Here is a 15,964-nt window from a genome sequence, read left to right on the forward strand (position 1 = left end):
GAGGAGAGAAGGGGAGGAGAGGAGGACAGGAGAGGGGAGAGAGGGGAAAGAGGAGAGGGGGAGAGAGGAGGAGAGGAGAGGAGGAGAGAGATGGAGGAGAGAGAGGGGGAGGAGAGGAGAGGGGGAGAGAGGAGGAGAGGAGAGGAGGAGGAGAGAGAGGGAGGAGAGAGAGGGAGGAGAGAGAGGAGAGGGGGGAGAGGAGAGGGGGGAGAGAGGAGGGGGGAGAGAGGGAGGAGAGAGGGGGGAGGAGAGGAGGAGAGGAGAGGGGGGAGAGGAGAGGGGGAGAGAGGAGGAGAGGAGAGGAGTAGAGGAGGAGAGAGAGGGAGGAGAGAGAGGGGGAGAGGAGAGGAGAGGAGGAGAGGAGAGAGAGGGGGGAGAGGAGAGGAGAGGAGAGGAGAGGAGAGGAGAGGAGAGGAGAGGAGAGGAGAGGAGAGGAGAGGAGAGGAGAGGAGAGGAGAGGAGAGGAGAGGAGAGGAAGAGAGGAGAGGAGGAGAGGAGGAGAGGAGAGGAGGAGAGGAGAGGAGGAGAGGAGAGGAGAGGGGGAGGAGGAGGAGAGAGAGGGAGGAGAGGAGAGGAGAGGGGGAGGAGGAGAGGAGAGGAGGAGGAGAGGAGGAGAGAAGAGGAGGAGAGGAGGAGAGAAGAGGAGGAGAGGAGGAGAGAAGAGGAGGAGAGGAGAAGAGAGAGGGGAGGGGGACATTTTAGACAAAGCAAAACTCCTTGGGATCTAGGGTGAAACGCAGGGTGACAGCCACACATTGAAACTGTACTGAAGGGCACGTGTGCCTACCACAGAGCGCTCCGGCACGTCCCTCCAGTGTAACCTGCCAGGTGAAGCTGTCCTCCTCTAGCCTTCTCTGCCTCCATCTCTTTCTGGGAACGGGGGGAATACGTTTCCTCCACAGCAGCAGCATCTTGGGCAGGTGGTATCGCACCAGGGACGGGCCTGGACCACAGCGTCCATGTCCACAAACAAAGCAGTGTTAGGGACAGAGCTGGAGACCAAACAAGTCGTGTTTGGACCCAATCACTTCTAATAGGAAGAAAAGCCAAAACTCTGGATTGCTTTAGCTGACTGGGAGTAATATAGAAGAGGAGCTGAAAAAACCCAGCTAAATGTAAGGCCTGAAGGTGAAACATGTACAGGCCAGCTGGGGGCCAGTATAGGGCCTCACCCAGGGGTCCATTAGTGCTAGGGGGTGAGATGTTAGGAGTAGGGAACTAACTCACCCAGGGTCATTAGTGGCTAGGGGTTAGATGTTAGGAGTAGGGGAAACTAACTCACCCAGGGTCATTAGTGCTAGGGGTTAGATGTTAGGAGTAGGGAACTAACTCACCCAGGGTCATTAGTGCCCCCAGCAGCAGCCATCCAGCCTGGGTTCTCTGCAGAGACAGGACGGCTGTTTCTGGGGCTGCTGTACGGAGCAGGTCCCTCAGCTATGCTCACCACCAGCTAGAACAACCAGAGAGGTATTACACAGAGTATATAACACCTGCTAGGACTAGGGGAGAACAGAGTATATTACACCTGCTAGACTAGGGAGAACAGAGAGATATAACACAGGAGTATATAACACCTGCTAGACTAGGGAGGAACAGAGTATATAACACCTGCTAGACTAGGGAGAAACAGAGTATATAAACACCTGCTAGACTAGGGAGAAACAGAGTATATAACACCTGCTAGACTAGGGAGAACAGAGTATATAACACCTGCTAGACTAGGGAGGGACAGAGTATATAACACCTGCTAGACTAGGGAGAAACAGAGTATATAACACAGAGTATATAACACCTGCTAGACTAGGGAGAAACAGAGTATATAAACACAGGAGTATATAAACACCTGCTAGACTAGGGAGAACAGAGAGATATAACACAGAGTATATAACACCTGCTAGGACTAGGGAGAACAGAGTATATAACACCTGCTAGACTAGGGAGAACAGAGTATATAACACCTGCTAGACTAGGGAGAAACAGAGTATATAAACACCTGCTAGACTAGGGGAGAACAGAGAGATATTACAGAGTATATAACACCTGCTAGACTAGGGAGAACAGAGTATATAAACACATAGTATATAACACCTGCTAGACTAGGGAGAACAGGAGTATATTACACCTGCTAGACTAGGGAGAACAGAGAGATATAACACAGAGTAATATAACACCTGCTAGGACTAGGGAGAACAGAGTATATAACACCTGCTAGACTAGGGAGAACAGAGTATATAACACCTGCTAGACTAGGGGAGAACAGAGTATATAACACCTGCTAGACTAGGGAGAACAGAGTATATAAACACCTGCTAGACTAGGGAGGGACAGAGTATATAACACCTGCTAGACTAGGGGAGAACAGAGTATATAAACACAGAGGATATAACACCTGCTAGGACTAGGGAGAACAGAGTATATAACACAGAGTATATAAACACCTGCTAGACTAGGGAGAACAGAGTATATAACACAGAGTATATAAACACCTGCTAGACTAGGGAGAACAGAGAGATATAAACACAGAGTATATAACACCTGCTAGACTAGGGAGAACAGAGTATATAACACCTGCTAGACTAGGGAGAACAGAGTATATAACACCTGCTAGGACTAGGGAGAACAGAGTATATAAACACCTGCTAGGACTAGGGAGAACAGAGAGATATTACATAGTATATAACACCTGCTAGGACTAGGGAGAACAGAGTATATAACACATAGTATATAACACCTGCTAGACTAGGGAGAACAGAGTATATAACACAGAGTATATAAACACCTGCTAGGACTAGGGAAAACAGAGTATATAACACAGAGTATATAAACACCTGCTAGACTAGGGAGAACAGAGTATATTACACAGAGTATATAAACACCTGCTAGGACTAGGGAGAACAGAGAGATATTACAGAGTATATAACACCTGCTAGACTAGGGAGAACAGAGAGATATAACACAGAGTATATAACACCTGCTAGGACTAGGGAGAACAGAGTATATAAACACCTGCTAGACTAGGGAGAACAGAATATATAACACCCTGCTAGACTAGGGAGAAACAGAGTATATAAACACCAGCTAGACTAGGGAGAAACAGAGTATATTACACCAGCTAGGGACTAGGGAGAACATAGTATATAAACACCTGCTAGAACTAGGGAGAACAGAGTATATAACACAGAGTATATAAACACCTGCTAGACTAGGGAGAACAGAGAGATATTACAGAGTATATAACACCTGCTAGACTAGGGAGAACAGAGAGATATAAACAGAGTATATAAACACCTGCTAGACTAGGGAGAACAGAGTATATAACACAGAGTATATAACACCTGCTAGACTAGGGAGAACAGAGAGATATTACAGAGTATATAACACCTGCTAGGACTAGGGAGAAACAGAGTATATAACACAGAGTATATAAACACCTGCTAGGACTAGGGAGAACAGAGAGATATAAACACAGATTATATAACACCTGCTAGGGACTAGGGAGAAACAGGGAGATATTTACAGAGTATATAACACCTGCTAGGACTAGGGAGAACAGAGAGATATTACAGAGTATATAAACACCTGCTAGGACTAGGGAGAACAGAGTATATAACACAGAGTATATAACACCTGCTAGGACTAGGGAGAACAGAGAGATATTACAGAGTATATAACACCTGCTAGACTAGGGAGAACAGAGTATATAACACAGAGTATATAACACCTGCTAGACTAGGGAGAACAGAGAGATATAACACAGAGTATATAACACCTGCTAGACTAGGGAGAACAGGGAGATATTACAGAGTATATAACACCTGCTAGACTAGGGAGAACAGAGAGATATAACACAGAGTATATAACACCTGCTAGACTAGGGAGAACAGAGAGATATTACAGAGTATATAACACCTGCTAGACTAGGGAGAACAGAGTATATAACACATAGTATATAACACCTGCTAGACTAGGGAGAACAGAGAGATATAACACAGAGTATATAACACCTGCTAGACTAGGGAGAACAGAGAGATATAACACAGAGTATATAACACCTGCTAGACTAGGGAGAACAGAGTATATAACACATAGTATATAACACCTGCTAGACTAGGGAGAACAGAGAGATTTAACACAGAGTATATAACACCTGCTAGACTAGGGAGAACAGAGAGATATAACACCTGCTAGACTAGGGAGAACATAGTATATTACACAGAGTATATAACACCTGCTAGACTAGGGAGAACAGAGTATATAACACCTGCTAGACTAGGGAGAACAGAGTATATAACACAGAGTATATAACACCTGCTAGACTAGGGAGAACAGAGAGATATTACAGAGTATATTACACCTGCTAGACTAGGGAGAACAGAGAGATATAACAGAGTATATAACACCTGCTAGACTAGGGAGAACAGAGTATATAACACCTGCTAGACTAGGGAGAACAGAGAGATATTACAGAGTATATAACACCTGCTAGACTAGGGAGAACAGAGTATATAACACAGAGTATATAACACCTGCTAGACTAGGGAGAACAGAGTATATAACACAGAGTATATAACACCTGCTAGACTAGGGAGAACAGAGTATATAACACAGAGTATATAACACCTGCTAGACTAGGGAGAACAGAGTATATAAACACAGAGTATATAACACCTGCTAGACTAGGGAGAACAGAGAGATATAACACAGAGTATATAACACCTGCTAGACTAGGGAGAACAGAGAGATATAACACATATAGTATATAACACCTGCTAGGACTAGGGAGAAACAGAGTATATAAACACAGAGTATATAACACCTGCTAGACTAGGGAGAACAGAGTATATAACACCTGCTAGACTAGGGAGAACAGAGTATATAACACAGAGTATATAACACCTGCTAGACTAGGGAGAACAGAGAGATTTAACACAGGAGTATATAAACACCTGCTAGGACTAGGGAGAACAGAGAGATATAACACAGAGTATATAACACCTGCTAGACTAGGGAGAACAGAGAGATATAACACCTGCTAGACTAGGGAGAACATAGTATATTACACAGAGTATATAACACCTGCTAGACTAGGGAGAACAGAGTATATAACACCTGCTAGACTAGGGAGAACAGAGTATATAACACAGAGTATATAACACCTGCTAGACTAGGGAGAACAGAGTATATAACACCTGCTAGACTAGGGAGAACAGAGTATATAACACCTGCTAGACTAGGGAGAACAGAGTATATAACACCTGCTAGACTAGGGAGAACAGAGAGATATTACAGAGTATATAACACCTGCTAGACTAGGGAGAACAGAGTATATAACACATAGTATATAACACCTGCTAGACTAGGGAGAACAGAGTATATAACACAGAGTATATAACACCTGCTAGACTAGGGAGAACAGAGTATATAACACAGAGTATATAACACCTGCTAGACTAGGGAGAACAGAGTATATTACACAGAGTATATAACACCTGCTAGACTAGGGAGAACAGAGAGATATAACACAGAGTATATAACACCTGCTAGACTAGGGAGAACAGAGTATATAACACCTGCTAGACTAGGGAGAACAGAATATATAACACCTGCTAGACTAGGGAGAACAGAGTATATAACACCAGCTAGACTAGGGAGAACAGAGTATATTACACCAGCTAGACTAGGGAGAACAGAGTATATAACACCTGCTAGACTAGGGAGAACAGAGTATATAACACAGAGTATATAACACCTGCTAGACTAGGGAGAACAGAGTATATAACACCTGCTAGACTAGGGAGAACAGAGTATATAACACAGAGTATATAACACCTGCTAGACTAGGGAGAACAGAGAGATATTACAGAGTATATTACACCTGCTAGACTAGGGAGAACAGAGAGATATAACAGAGTATATAACACCTGCTAGACTAGGGAGGACAGAGTATATAACACCTGCTAGACTAGGGAGAACAGAGTATATAACACAGAGGATATAACACCTGCTAGACTAGGGAGAACAGAGTATATAACACAGAGTATATAACACCTGCTAGACTAGGGAGAACAGAGTATATAACACAGAGTATATAACACCTGCTAGACTAGGGAGAACAGAGAGATATAACACAGAGTATATAACACCTGCTAGACTAGGGAGAACAGAGTATATAACACCTGCTAGACTAGGGAGAACAGAGTATATAACACCTGCTAGACTAGGGAGAACAGAGTATATAACACCTGCTAGACTAGGGAGAACAGAGAGATATTACATAGTATATAACACCTGCTAGACTAGGGAGAACAGAGTATATAACACATAGTATATAACACCTGCTAGACTAGGGAGAACAGAGTATATAACACAGAGTATATAACACCTGCTAGACTAGGGAAAACAGAGTATATAACACAGAGTATATAACACCTGCTAGACTAGGGAGAACAGAGTATATTACACAGAGTATATAACACCTGCTAGACTAGGGAGAACAGAGAGATATTACAGAGTATATAACACCTGCTAGACTAGGGAGAACAGAGAGATATAACACAGAGTATATAACACCTGCTAGACTAGGGAGAACAGAGTATATAACACCTGCTAGACTAGGGAGAACAGAATATATAACACCTGCTAGACTAGGGAGAACAGAGTATATAACACCAGCTAGACTAGGGAGAACAGAGTATATTACACCAGCTAGACTAGGGAGAACATAGTATATAACACCTGCTAGACTAGGGAGAACAGAGTATATAACACAGAGTATATAACACCTGCTAGACTAGGGAGAACAGAGAGATATTACAGAGTATATAACACCTGCTAGACTAGGGAGAACAGAGAGATATAACAGAGTATATAACACCTGCTAGACTAGGGAGAACAGAGTATATAACACAGAGTATATAACACCTGCTAGACTAGGGAGAACAGAGAGATATTACAGAGTATATAACACCTGCTAGACTAGGGAGAACAGAGTATATAACACAGAGTATATAACACCTGCTAGACTAGGGAGAACAGAGAGATATAACACAGATTATATAACACCTGCTAGACTAGGGAGAACAGGGAGATATTACAGAGTATATAACACCTGCTAGACTAGGGAGAACAGAGAGATATTACAGAGTATATAACACCTGCTAGACTAGGGAGAACAGAGTATATAACACAGAGTATATAACACCTGCTAGACTAGGGAGAACAGAGAGATATTACAGAGTATATAACACCTGCTAGACTAGGGAGAACAGAGTATATAACACAGAGTATATAACACCTGCTAGACTAGGGAGAACAGAGAGATATAACACAGAGTATATAACACCTGCTAGACTAGGGAGAACAGGGAGATATTACAGAGTATATAACACCTGCTAGACTAGGGAGAACAGAGAGATATAACACAGAGTATATAACACCTGCTAGACTAGGGAGAACAGAGAGATATTACAGAGTATATAACACCTGCTAGACTAGGGAGAACAGAGTATATAACACATAGTATATAACACCTGCTAGACTAGGGAGAACAGAGAGATATAACACAGAGTATATAACACCTGCTAGACTAGGGAGAACAGAGAGATATAACACAGAGTATATAACACCTGCTAGACTAGGGAGAACAGAGTATATAACACATAGTATATAACACCTGCTAGACTAGGGAGAACAGAGAGATTTAACACAGAGTATATAACACCTGCTAGACTAGGGAGAACAGAGAGATATAACACCTGCTAGACTAGGGAGAACATAGTATATTACACAGAGTATATAACACCTGCTAGACTAGGGAGAACAGAGTATATAACACCTGCTAGACTAGGGAGAACAGAGTATATAACACAGAGTATATAACACCTGCTAGACTAGGGAGAACAGAGAGATATTACAGAGTATATTACACCTGCTAGACTAGGGAGAACAGAGAGATATAACAGAGTATATAACACCTGCTAGACTAGGGAGAACAGAGTATATAACACCTGCTAGACTAGGGAGAACAGAGAGATATTACAGAGTATATAACACCTGCTAGACTAGGGAGAACAGAGTATATAACACAGAGTATATAACACCTGCTAGACTAGGGAGAACAGAGTATATAACACAGAGTATATAACACCTGCTAGACTAGGGAGAACAGAGTATATAACACAGAGTATATAACACCTGCTAGACTAGGGAGAACAGAGTATATAACACAGAGTATATAACACCTGCTAGACTAGGGAGAACAGAGAGATATAACACAGAGTATATAACACCTGCTAGACTAGGGAGAACAGAGAGATATAACACATAGTATATAACACCTGCTAGACTAGGGAGAACAGAGTATATAACACAGAGTATATAACACCTGCTAGACTAGGGAGAACAGAGTATATAACACCTGCTAGACTAGGGAGAACAGAGTATATAACACAGAGTATATAACACCTGCTAGACTAGGGAGAACAGAGAGATTTAACACAGAGTATATAACACCTGCTAGACTAGGGAGAACAGAGAGATATAACACAGAGTATATAACACCTGCTAGACTAGGGAGAACAGAGAGATATAACACCTGCTAGACTAGGGAGAACATAGTATATTACACAGAGTATATAACACCTGCTAGACTAGGGAGAACAGAGTATATAACACCTGCTAGACTAGGGAGAACAGAGTATATAACACAGAGTATATAACACCTGCTAGACTAGGGAGAACAGAGTATATAACACCTGCTAGACTAGGGAGAACAGAGTATATAACACCTGCTAGACTAGGGAGAACAGAGTATATAACACCTGCTAGACTAGGGAGAACAGAGAGATATTACAGAGTATATAACACCTGCTAGACTAGGGAGAACAGAGTATATAACACATAGTATATAACACCTGCTAGACTAGGGAGAACAGAGTATATAACACAGAGTATATAACACCTGCTAGACTAGGGAGAACAGAGTATATAACACAGAGTATATAACACCTGCTAGACTAGGGAGAACAGAGTATATTACACAGAGTATATAACACCTGCTAGACTAGGGAGAACAGAGAGATATAACACAGAGTATATAACACCTGCTAGACTAGGGAGAACAGAGTATATAACACCTGCTAGACTAGGGAGAACAGAATATATAACACCTGCTAGACTAGGGAGAACAGAGTATATAACACCAGCTAGACTAGGGAGAACAGAGTATATTACACCAGCTAGACTAGGGAGAACAGAGTATATAACACCTGCTAGACTAGGGAGAACAGAGTATATAACACAGAGTATATAACACCTGCTAGACTAGGGAGAACAGAGTATATAACACCTGCTAGACTAGGGAGAACAGAGTATATAACACAGAGTATATAACACCTGCTAGACTAGGGAGAACAGAGAGATATTACAGAGTATATTACACCTGCTAGACTAGGGAGAACAGAGAGATATAACAGAGTATATAACACCTGCTAGACTAGGGAGAACAGAGTATATAACACCTGCTAGACTAGGGAGAACAGAGAGATATTACAGAGTATATAACACCTGCTAGACTAGGGAGAACAGAGTATATAACACAGAGTATATAACACCTGCTAGACTAGGGAGAACAGAGTATATAACACAGAGTATATAACACCTGCTAGACTAGGGAGAACAGAGTATATAACACAGAGTATATAACACCTGCTAGACTAGGGAGAACAGAGTATATAACACAGAGTATATAACACCTGCTAGACTAGGGAGAACAGAGAGATATAACACAGAGTATATAACACCTGCTAGACTAGGGAGAACAGAGAGATATAACACATAGTATATAACACCTGCTAGACTAGGGAGAACAGAGTATATAACACAGAGTATATAACACCTGCTAGACTAGGGAGAACAGAGTATATAACACCTGCTAGACTAGGGAGAACAGAGTATATAACACAGAGTATATAACACCTGCTAGACTAGGGAGAACAGAGAGATTTAACACAGAGTATATAACACCTGCTAGACTAGGGAGAACAGAGAGATATAACACAGAGTATATAACACCTGCTAGACTAGGGAGAACAGAGAGATATAACACCTGCTAGACTAGGGAGAACATAGTATATTACACAGAGTATATAACACCTGCTAGACTAGGGAGAACAGAGTATATAACACCTGCTAGACTAGGGAGAACAGAGTATATAACACAGAGTATATAACACCTGCTAGACTAGGGAGAACAGAGTATATAACACCTGCTAGACTAGGGAGAACAGAGTATATAACACCTGCTAGACTAGGGAGAACAGAGTATATAACACCTGCTAGACTAGGGAGAACAGAGAGATATTACAGAGTATATAACACCTGCTAGACTAGGGAGAACAGAGTATATAACACATAGTATATAACACCTGCTAGACTAGGGAGAACAGAGTATATAACACAGAGTATATAACACCTGCTAGACTAGGGAGAACAGAGTATATAACACAGAGTATATAACACCTGCTAGACTAGGGAGAACAGAGAGATATAACACAGAGTATATAACACCTGCTAGACTAGGGAGAACAGAGTATATAACACCTGCTAGACTAGGGAGAACAGAATATATAACACCTGCTAGACTAGGGAGAACAGAGTATATAACACCAGCTAGACTAGGGAGAACAGAGTATATTACACCAGCTAGACTAGGGAGAACAGAGTATATAACACCTGCTAGACTAGGGAGAACAGAGTATATAACACAGAGTATATAACACCTGCTAGACTAGGGAGAACAGAGAGATATTACAGAGTATATAACACCTGCTAGACTAGGGAGAACAGAGAGATATAACAGAGTATATAACACCTGCTAGACTAGGGAGAACAGAGTATATAACACAGAGTATATAACACCTGCTAGACTAGGGAGAACAGAGAGATATTACAGAGTATATAACACCTGCTAGACTAGGGAGAACAGAGTATATAATACAGAGTATATAACACCTGCTAGACTAGGGAGAACAGAGAGATATAACACAGAGTATATAACACCTGCTAGACTAGGGAGAACAGGGAGATATTACAGAGTATATAACACCTGCTAGACTAGGGAGAACAGAGAGATATTACAGAGTATATAACACCTGCTAGACTAGGGAGAACAGAGTATATAACACAGAGTATATAACACCTGCTAGACTAGGGAGAACAGAGAGATATTACAGAGTATATAACACCTGCTAGACTAGGGAGAACAGAGTATATAACACAGAGTATATAACACCTGCTAGACTAGGGAGAACAGAGAGATATAACACAGAGTATATAACACCTGCTAGACTAGGGAGAACAGAGAGATATAACACAGAGTATATAACACCTGCTAGACTAGGGAGAACAGAGAGATATTACAGAGTATATAACACCTGCTAGACTAGGGAGAACAGAGTATATAACACAGAGTATATAACACCTGCTAGACTAGGGAGAACAGAGAGATATAACACAGAGTATATAACACCTGCTAGACTAGGGAGAACAGAGAGATATAACACAGAGTATATAACACCTGCTAGACTAGGGAGAACAGAGAGATATAACACAGAGTATATAACACCTGCTAGACTAGGGAGAACAGAGTATATAACACAGAGTATATAACACCTGCTAGACTAGGGAGAACAGAGAGATTTAACACAGAGTATATAACACCTGCTAGACTAGGGAGAACAGAGAGATATAACACAGAGTATATAACACCTGCTAGACTAGGGAGAACAGAGAGATATAACACCTGCTAGACTAGGGAGAACATAGTATATTACACAGAGTATATAACACCTGCTAGACTAGGGAGAACAGAGTATATAACACCTGCTAGACTAGGGAGAACAGAGTATATAACACAGAGTATATAACACCTGCTAGACTAGGGAGAACAGAGAGATATTACAGAGTATATTACACCTGCTAGACTAGGGAGAACAGAGAGATATAACAGAGTATATAACACCTGCTAGACTAGGGAGAACAGAGTATATAACACCTGCTAGACTAGGGAGAACAGAGAGATATTACAGAGTATATAACACCTGCTAGACTAGGGAGAACAGAGTATATAACACAGAGTATATAACACCTGCTAGACTAGGGAGAACAGAGTATATAACACAGAGTATATAACACCTGCTAGACTAGGGAGAACAGAGTATATAACACAGAGTATATAACACCTGCTAGACTAGGGAGAACAGAGTATATAACACAGAGTATATAACACCTGCTAGACTAGGGAGAACAGAGAGATATAACACAGAGTATATAACACCTGCTAGACTAGGGAGAACAGAGTATATAACACAGAGTATATAACACCTGCTAGACTAGGGAGAACAGAGAGATATAACACAGAGTATATAACACCTGCTAGACTAGGGAGAACAGAGAGATATAACACATAGTATATAACACCTGCTAGACTAGGGAGAACAGAGTATATAACACAGAGTATATAACACCTGCTAGACTAGGGAGAACAGAGTATATAACACCTGCTAGACTAGGGAGAACAGAGTATATAACACAGAGTATATAACACCTGCTAGACTAGGGAGAACAGAGTATATAACACAGAGTATATAACACCTGCTAGACTAGGGAGAACAGAGAGATATAACACAGAGTATATAACACCTGCTAGACTAGGGAGAACAGAGAGATAAAACACAGAGTATTAAACGTCAAAGTAAACGTACAAATCATTTCAAATTCCTGATATTAGGCAAACTAGACTGCCCAATTGTCTTGTTTTCTATTTATTTATGGAAAGCCAGGGGCACACTCCAACACTCAGACATCATTTACAAACGAAGCATGTGTGTTTAGTGAGTCCACCAGATCAGAGGCTATAGGGATGACCAGGGATGTTCTCTTGATAAGTGTGTGAATTGGACCATTATCCTGTCCTGCTAAGCATTCACAATGTAACGAGTACTTTTGGGTGAAAGGGAAAATGTATGGAGAAAAAAGTACTTTTTGGGGGGGGGGGGGGGGGGATTTTCTTTATTAATGTAGTAGTGAAGTAAAAGTTGTCAAAAAATATAAATAGTAAAGTAAAGTACAAATACCCCCCAAAAAAACGATTTAAGTAGTACTTTAAAGTATTTTTACTTAAGTACTTTACACCAGTGCACCGCACAAACACACAGACAGGCATTATCTTTGCCTCTTCAGAAAGTTGCAGGAAGTTCAATACATTTAGTTGATTCCCTACTAAGTTCAATACATTTAGTTGATTCCCTACTAAGTTCAATACATTTAGTTGATTCCCTACTAAGTTCAATACATTTAGTTGATTCCCTACTAAGTTCAATACATTTAGTTGATTCCCTACTAAGTTCAATACATTTAGTTGATTCCCTACTAAGTTCAATACATTTAGTTGATTCCCTACTAAGTTCAATACATTTAGTTGATTCCCTACTAAGTTCAATACATTTAGTTGATTCCCTACTAAGTTAAATACATTTAGTTGATTCCCTACTAAGTTCAATACATTTAGTTGATTCCCTACTAAGTTAAATACATTTAGTTGATTCCCTACTAAGTTCAATACATTTAGTTGATTCAAGTTCAATACATGTTATTATATTGTTGAATTCAGTGTTAATGTCTGGATTCCGTGATTCCGTCGGTGTTCTCTGTATTACAGATTTGCTAGGGTCCTAGGTTTGGACCAAGGGAAATGGGTCCCTACCTTTCCCTTGGAGTGTGGTAACCCTAGAGGTTTGGACCAAGGGAAATGGGTCCCTACCTTTCCCTTGGAGTGTGGTAACCCTAGAGGTTTGGACCAAGGGGAATGGGTCCCTACCTTGCCCTTGGAGTGTGGTAACCCTAGAGGTTTGGACCAAGGGGAATGGGTCCCTACCTTGCCCTTGGAGTGTGGTAACCCTAGAGGTTTGGACCAAGGGGAATGGGTCCCTACCTTGCCCTTGGAGTGTGGTAACCCTAGAGGTTTGGACCAAGGGGAATGGGTCCCTACCTTGCCCTTGGAGTGTGGTAACCCTAGAGGTTTGGACCAAGGGGAATGGGTCCCTACCTTGCCCTTGGAGTGTGGTAACCCTAGAGGTTTGGACCAAGGGGAATGGGTCCCTACCTTGCCCTTGGAGTGTGGTAACCCTAGAGGTTTGGACCAAGGGGAATGGGTCCCTACCTTGCCCTTGGAGTGTGGTAACCCTAGAGGTTTGGACCAAGGGGAATGGGTCCCTACCTTGCCCTTGGAGTGTGGTAACCCTAGAGGTTTGGACCAAGGGGAATGGGTCCCTACCTTGCCCTTGGAGTGTGGTAACCCTAGAGGTTTGGACCAAGGGGAATGGGTCCCTACCTTTCCCTTGGAGTGAGGTAACCCTAGAGGACATTGGTGCACGCCCCCCAGCAGGGCAGCCATGGCGAAGCTGTAGCCGCTCACGGCCTCCGGAGAGCTCTTCAGGTTGTTGATGCGCTCCGCACAGCGCTCCAGCAGTGGAGTCAACTGATAGGGCAGCGCCACGGCAACGCAGCGTAAACACCAGGCCGCCGCCAGACGGGCAGCCATGCTGGGGTGGAGCAGCACCGAGGAGACAGTCTCCAGGAGACCTGAGGAGACAGGGGCAGGGTTAGTGTGTGTATGTGTTACTTGTGAGGAACCCTATACCTGTATACTTGTTAGGAACCCTATAACTGTATACTTGTTAGGAACCCTATAACTGTATACTTGTTAGGAACCCTATAACTCTATACTTGTGAGGAACCCTATAACTGTATACTTGTTAGGAACCCTATACCTGTATACTTGTTAGGAACCCTATAATTGTATACTTGTTAGGAACCCTATACCTGTATACTTGTTAGGAACCCTATAATTGTATACTTGTTAGGAACCCTATAATTGTATACTTGTTAGGAACCCTATACCTGTATACTTGTTAGGAACCCTATAATTGTATACTTGTTAGGAACCCTATAACTGTATACTTGTTAGGAACCCTATAACTGTATACTTGTTAGGAACCCTATAACTGTATACTTGTTAGGAACCCTATACCTGTATACTTGTTAGGAACCCTATAACTGTATACTTGTTAGGAACCCTATAACTGTATACTTGTTAGGAACCCTATAACTGTATACTTGTTAGGAACCCTATAACTGTATACTTGTTAGGAACCCTATACCTGTATACTTGTTAGGAACCCTATACCTGTATACTTGTTAGGAACCCTATACCTGTATACTTGTTAGGAACCCTATACCTGTATACTTGTTAGGAACCCTATACCTGTATACTTGTTAGGAACCCTATAACTGTATACTTGTTAGGAACCCTATAACTGTATACTTGTTAGGAACCCTATAACTGTATACTTGTTAGGAACCCTATAACTGTATACTTGTTAGGAACCCTATACCTGTATACTTGTTAGGAACCCTATACCTGTATACTTGTTAGGAACCCTATAACTGTATACTTGTTAGGAACCCTATAACTGTATACTTGTTAGGAACCCTATAACTGTATACTTGTTAGGAACCCTATAACTGTATACTTGTTAGGAACCCTATAACTGTATACTTGTTAGGAACCCTATACCTGTATACTTGTTAGGAACCCTATAACTGTATACTTGTTAGGAACCCTATAACTGTATACTTGTTAGGAACCCTATAACTGTATACTTGTTAGGAACCCTATACCTGTATACTTGTTAGGAACCCTATACCTGTATACTTGTTAGGAACCCTATACCTGTATACTTGTTAGGAACCCTATAACTGTATACTTGTTAGGAACCCTATAACTGTATACTTGTTAGGAACCCTATACCTGTATACTTGTGAGGAACCCTATAACTGTATACTTGTTAGGAACCCTATAACTGTATACTTGTTAGGAACCCTATAACTGTATACTTGTTAGGAA

The 15,964-nt window shown here is 41.6% G+C and overlaps 1 protein-coding gene across 1 annotated transcript in view; it reads right to left on the minus strand.

The window, feature by feature from the left end:
- Positions 1-15,964, minus strand: part of LOC311119053 (HEAT repeat-containing protein 5B-like) — a gene marked incomplete at both ends in the record, with an annotated part of 64,371 nt that overhangs the window by 31,148 nt on the left and 17,259 nt on the right. Inside the window, 6 exon segments of the mRNA XM_084193807.1 lie at positions 788-839; positions 841-891; positions 894-943; positions 1,335-1,428; positions 1,430-1,450; positions 14,390-14,640. Coding sequence (XP_084049933.1) covers positions 788-839; positions 841-891; positions 894-943; positions 1,335-1,428; positions 1,430-1,450; positions 14,390-14,640 — 519 coding nt within the window.

This window comes from Coregonus lavaretus (genome assembly GCF_964263955.1).
Source record: "Coregonus lavaretus genome assembly, contig: HAP1_SCAFFOLD_3165, whole genome shotgun sequence".
Lineage (NCBI taxonomy): Eukaryota > Metazoa > Chordata > Actinopteri > Salmoniformes > Salmonidae > Coregonus > Coregonus lavaretus.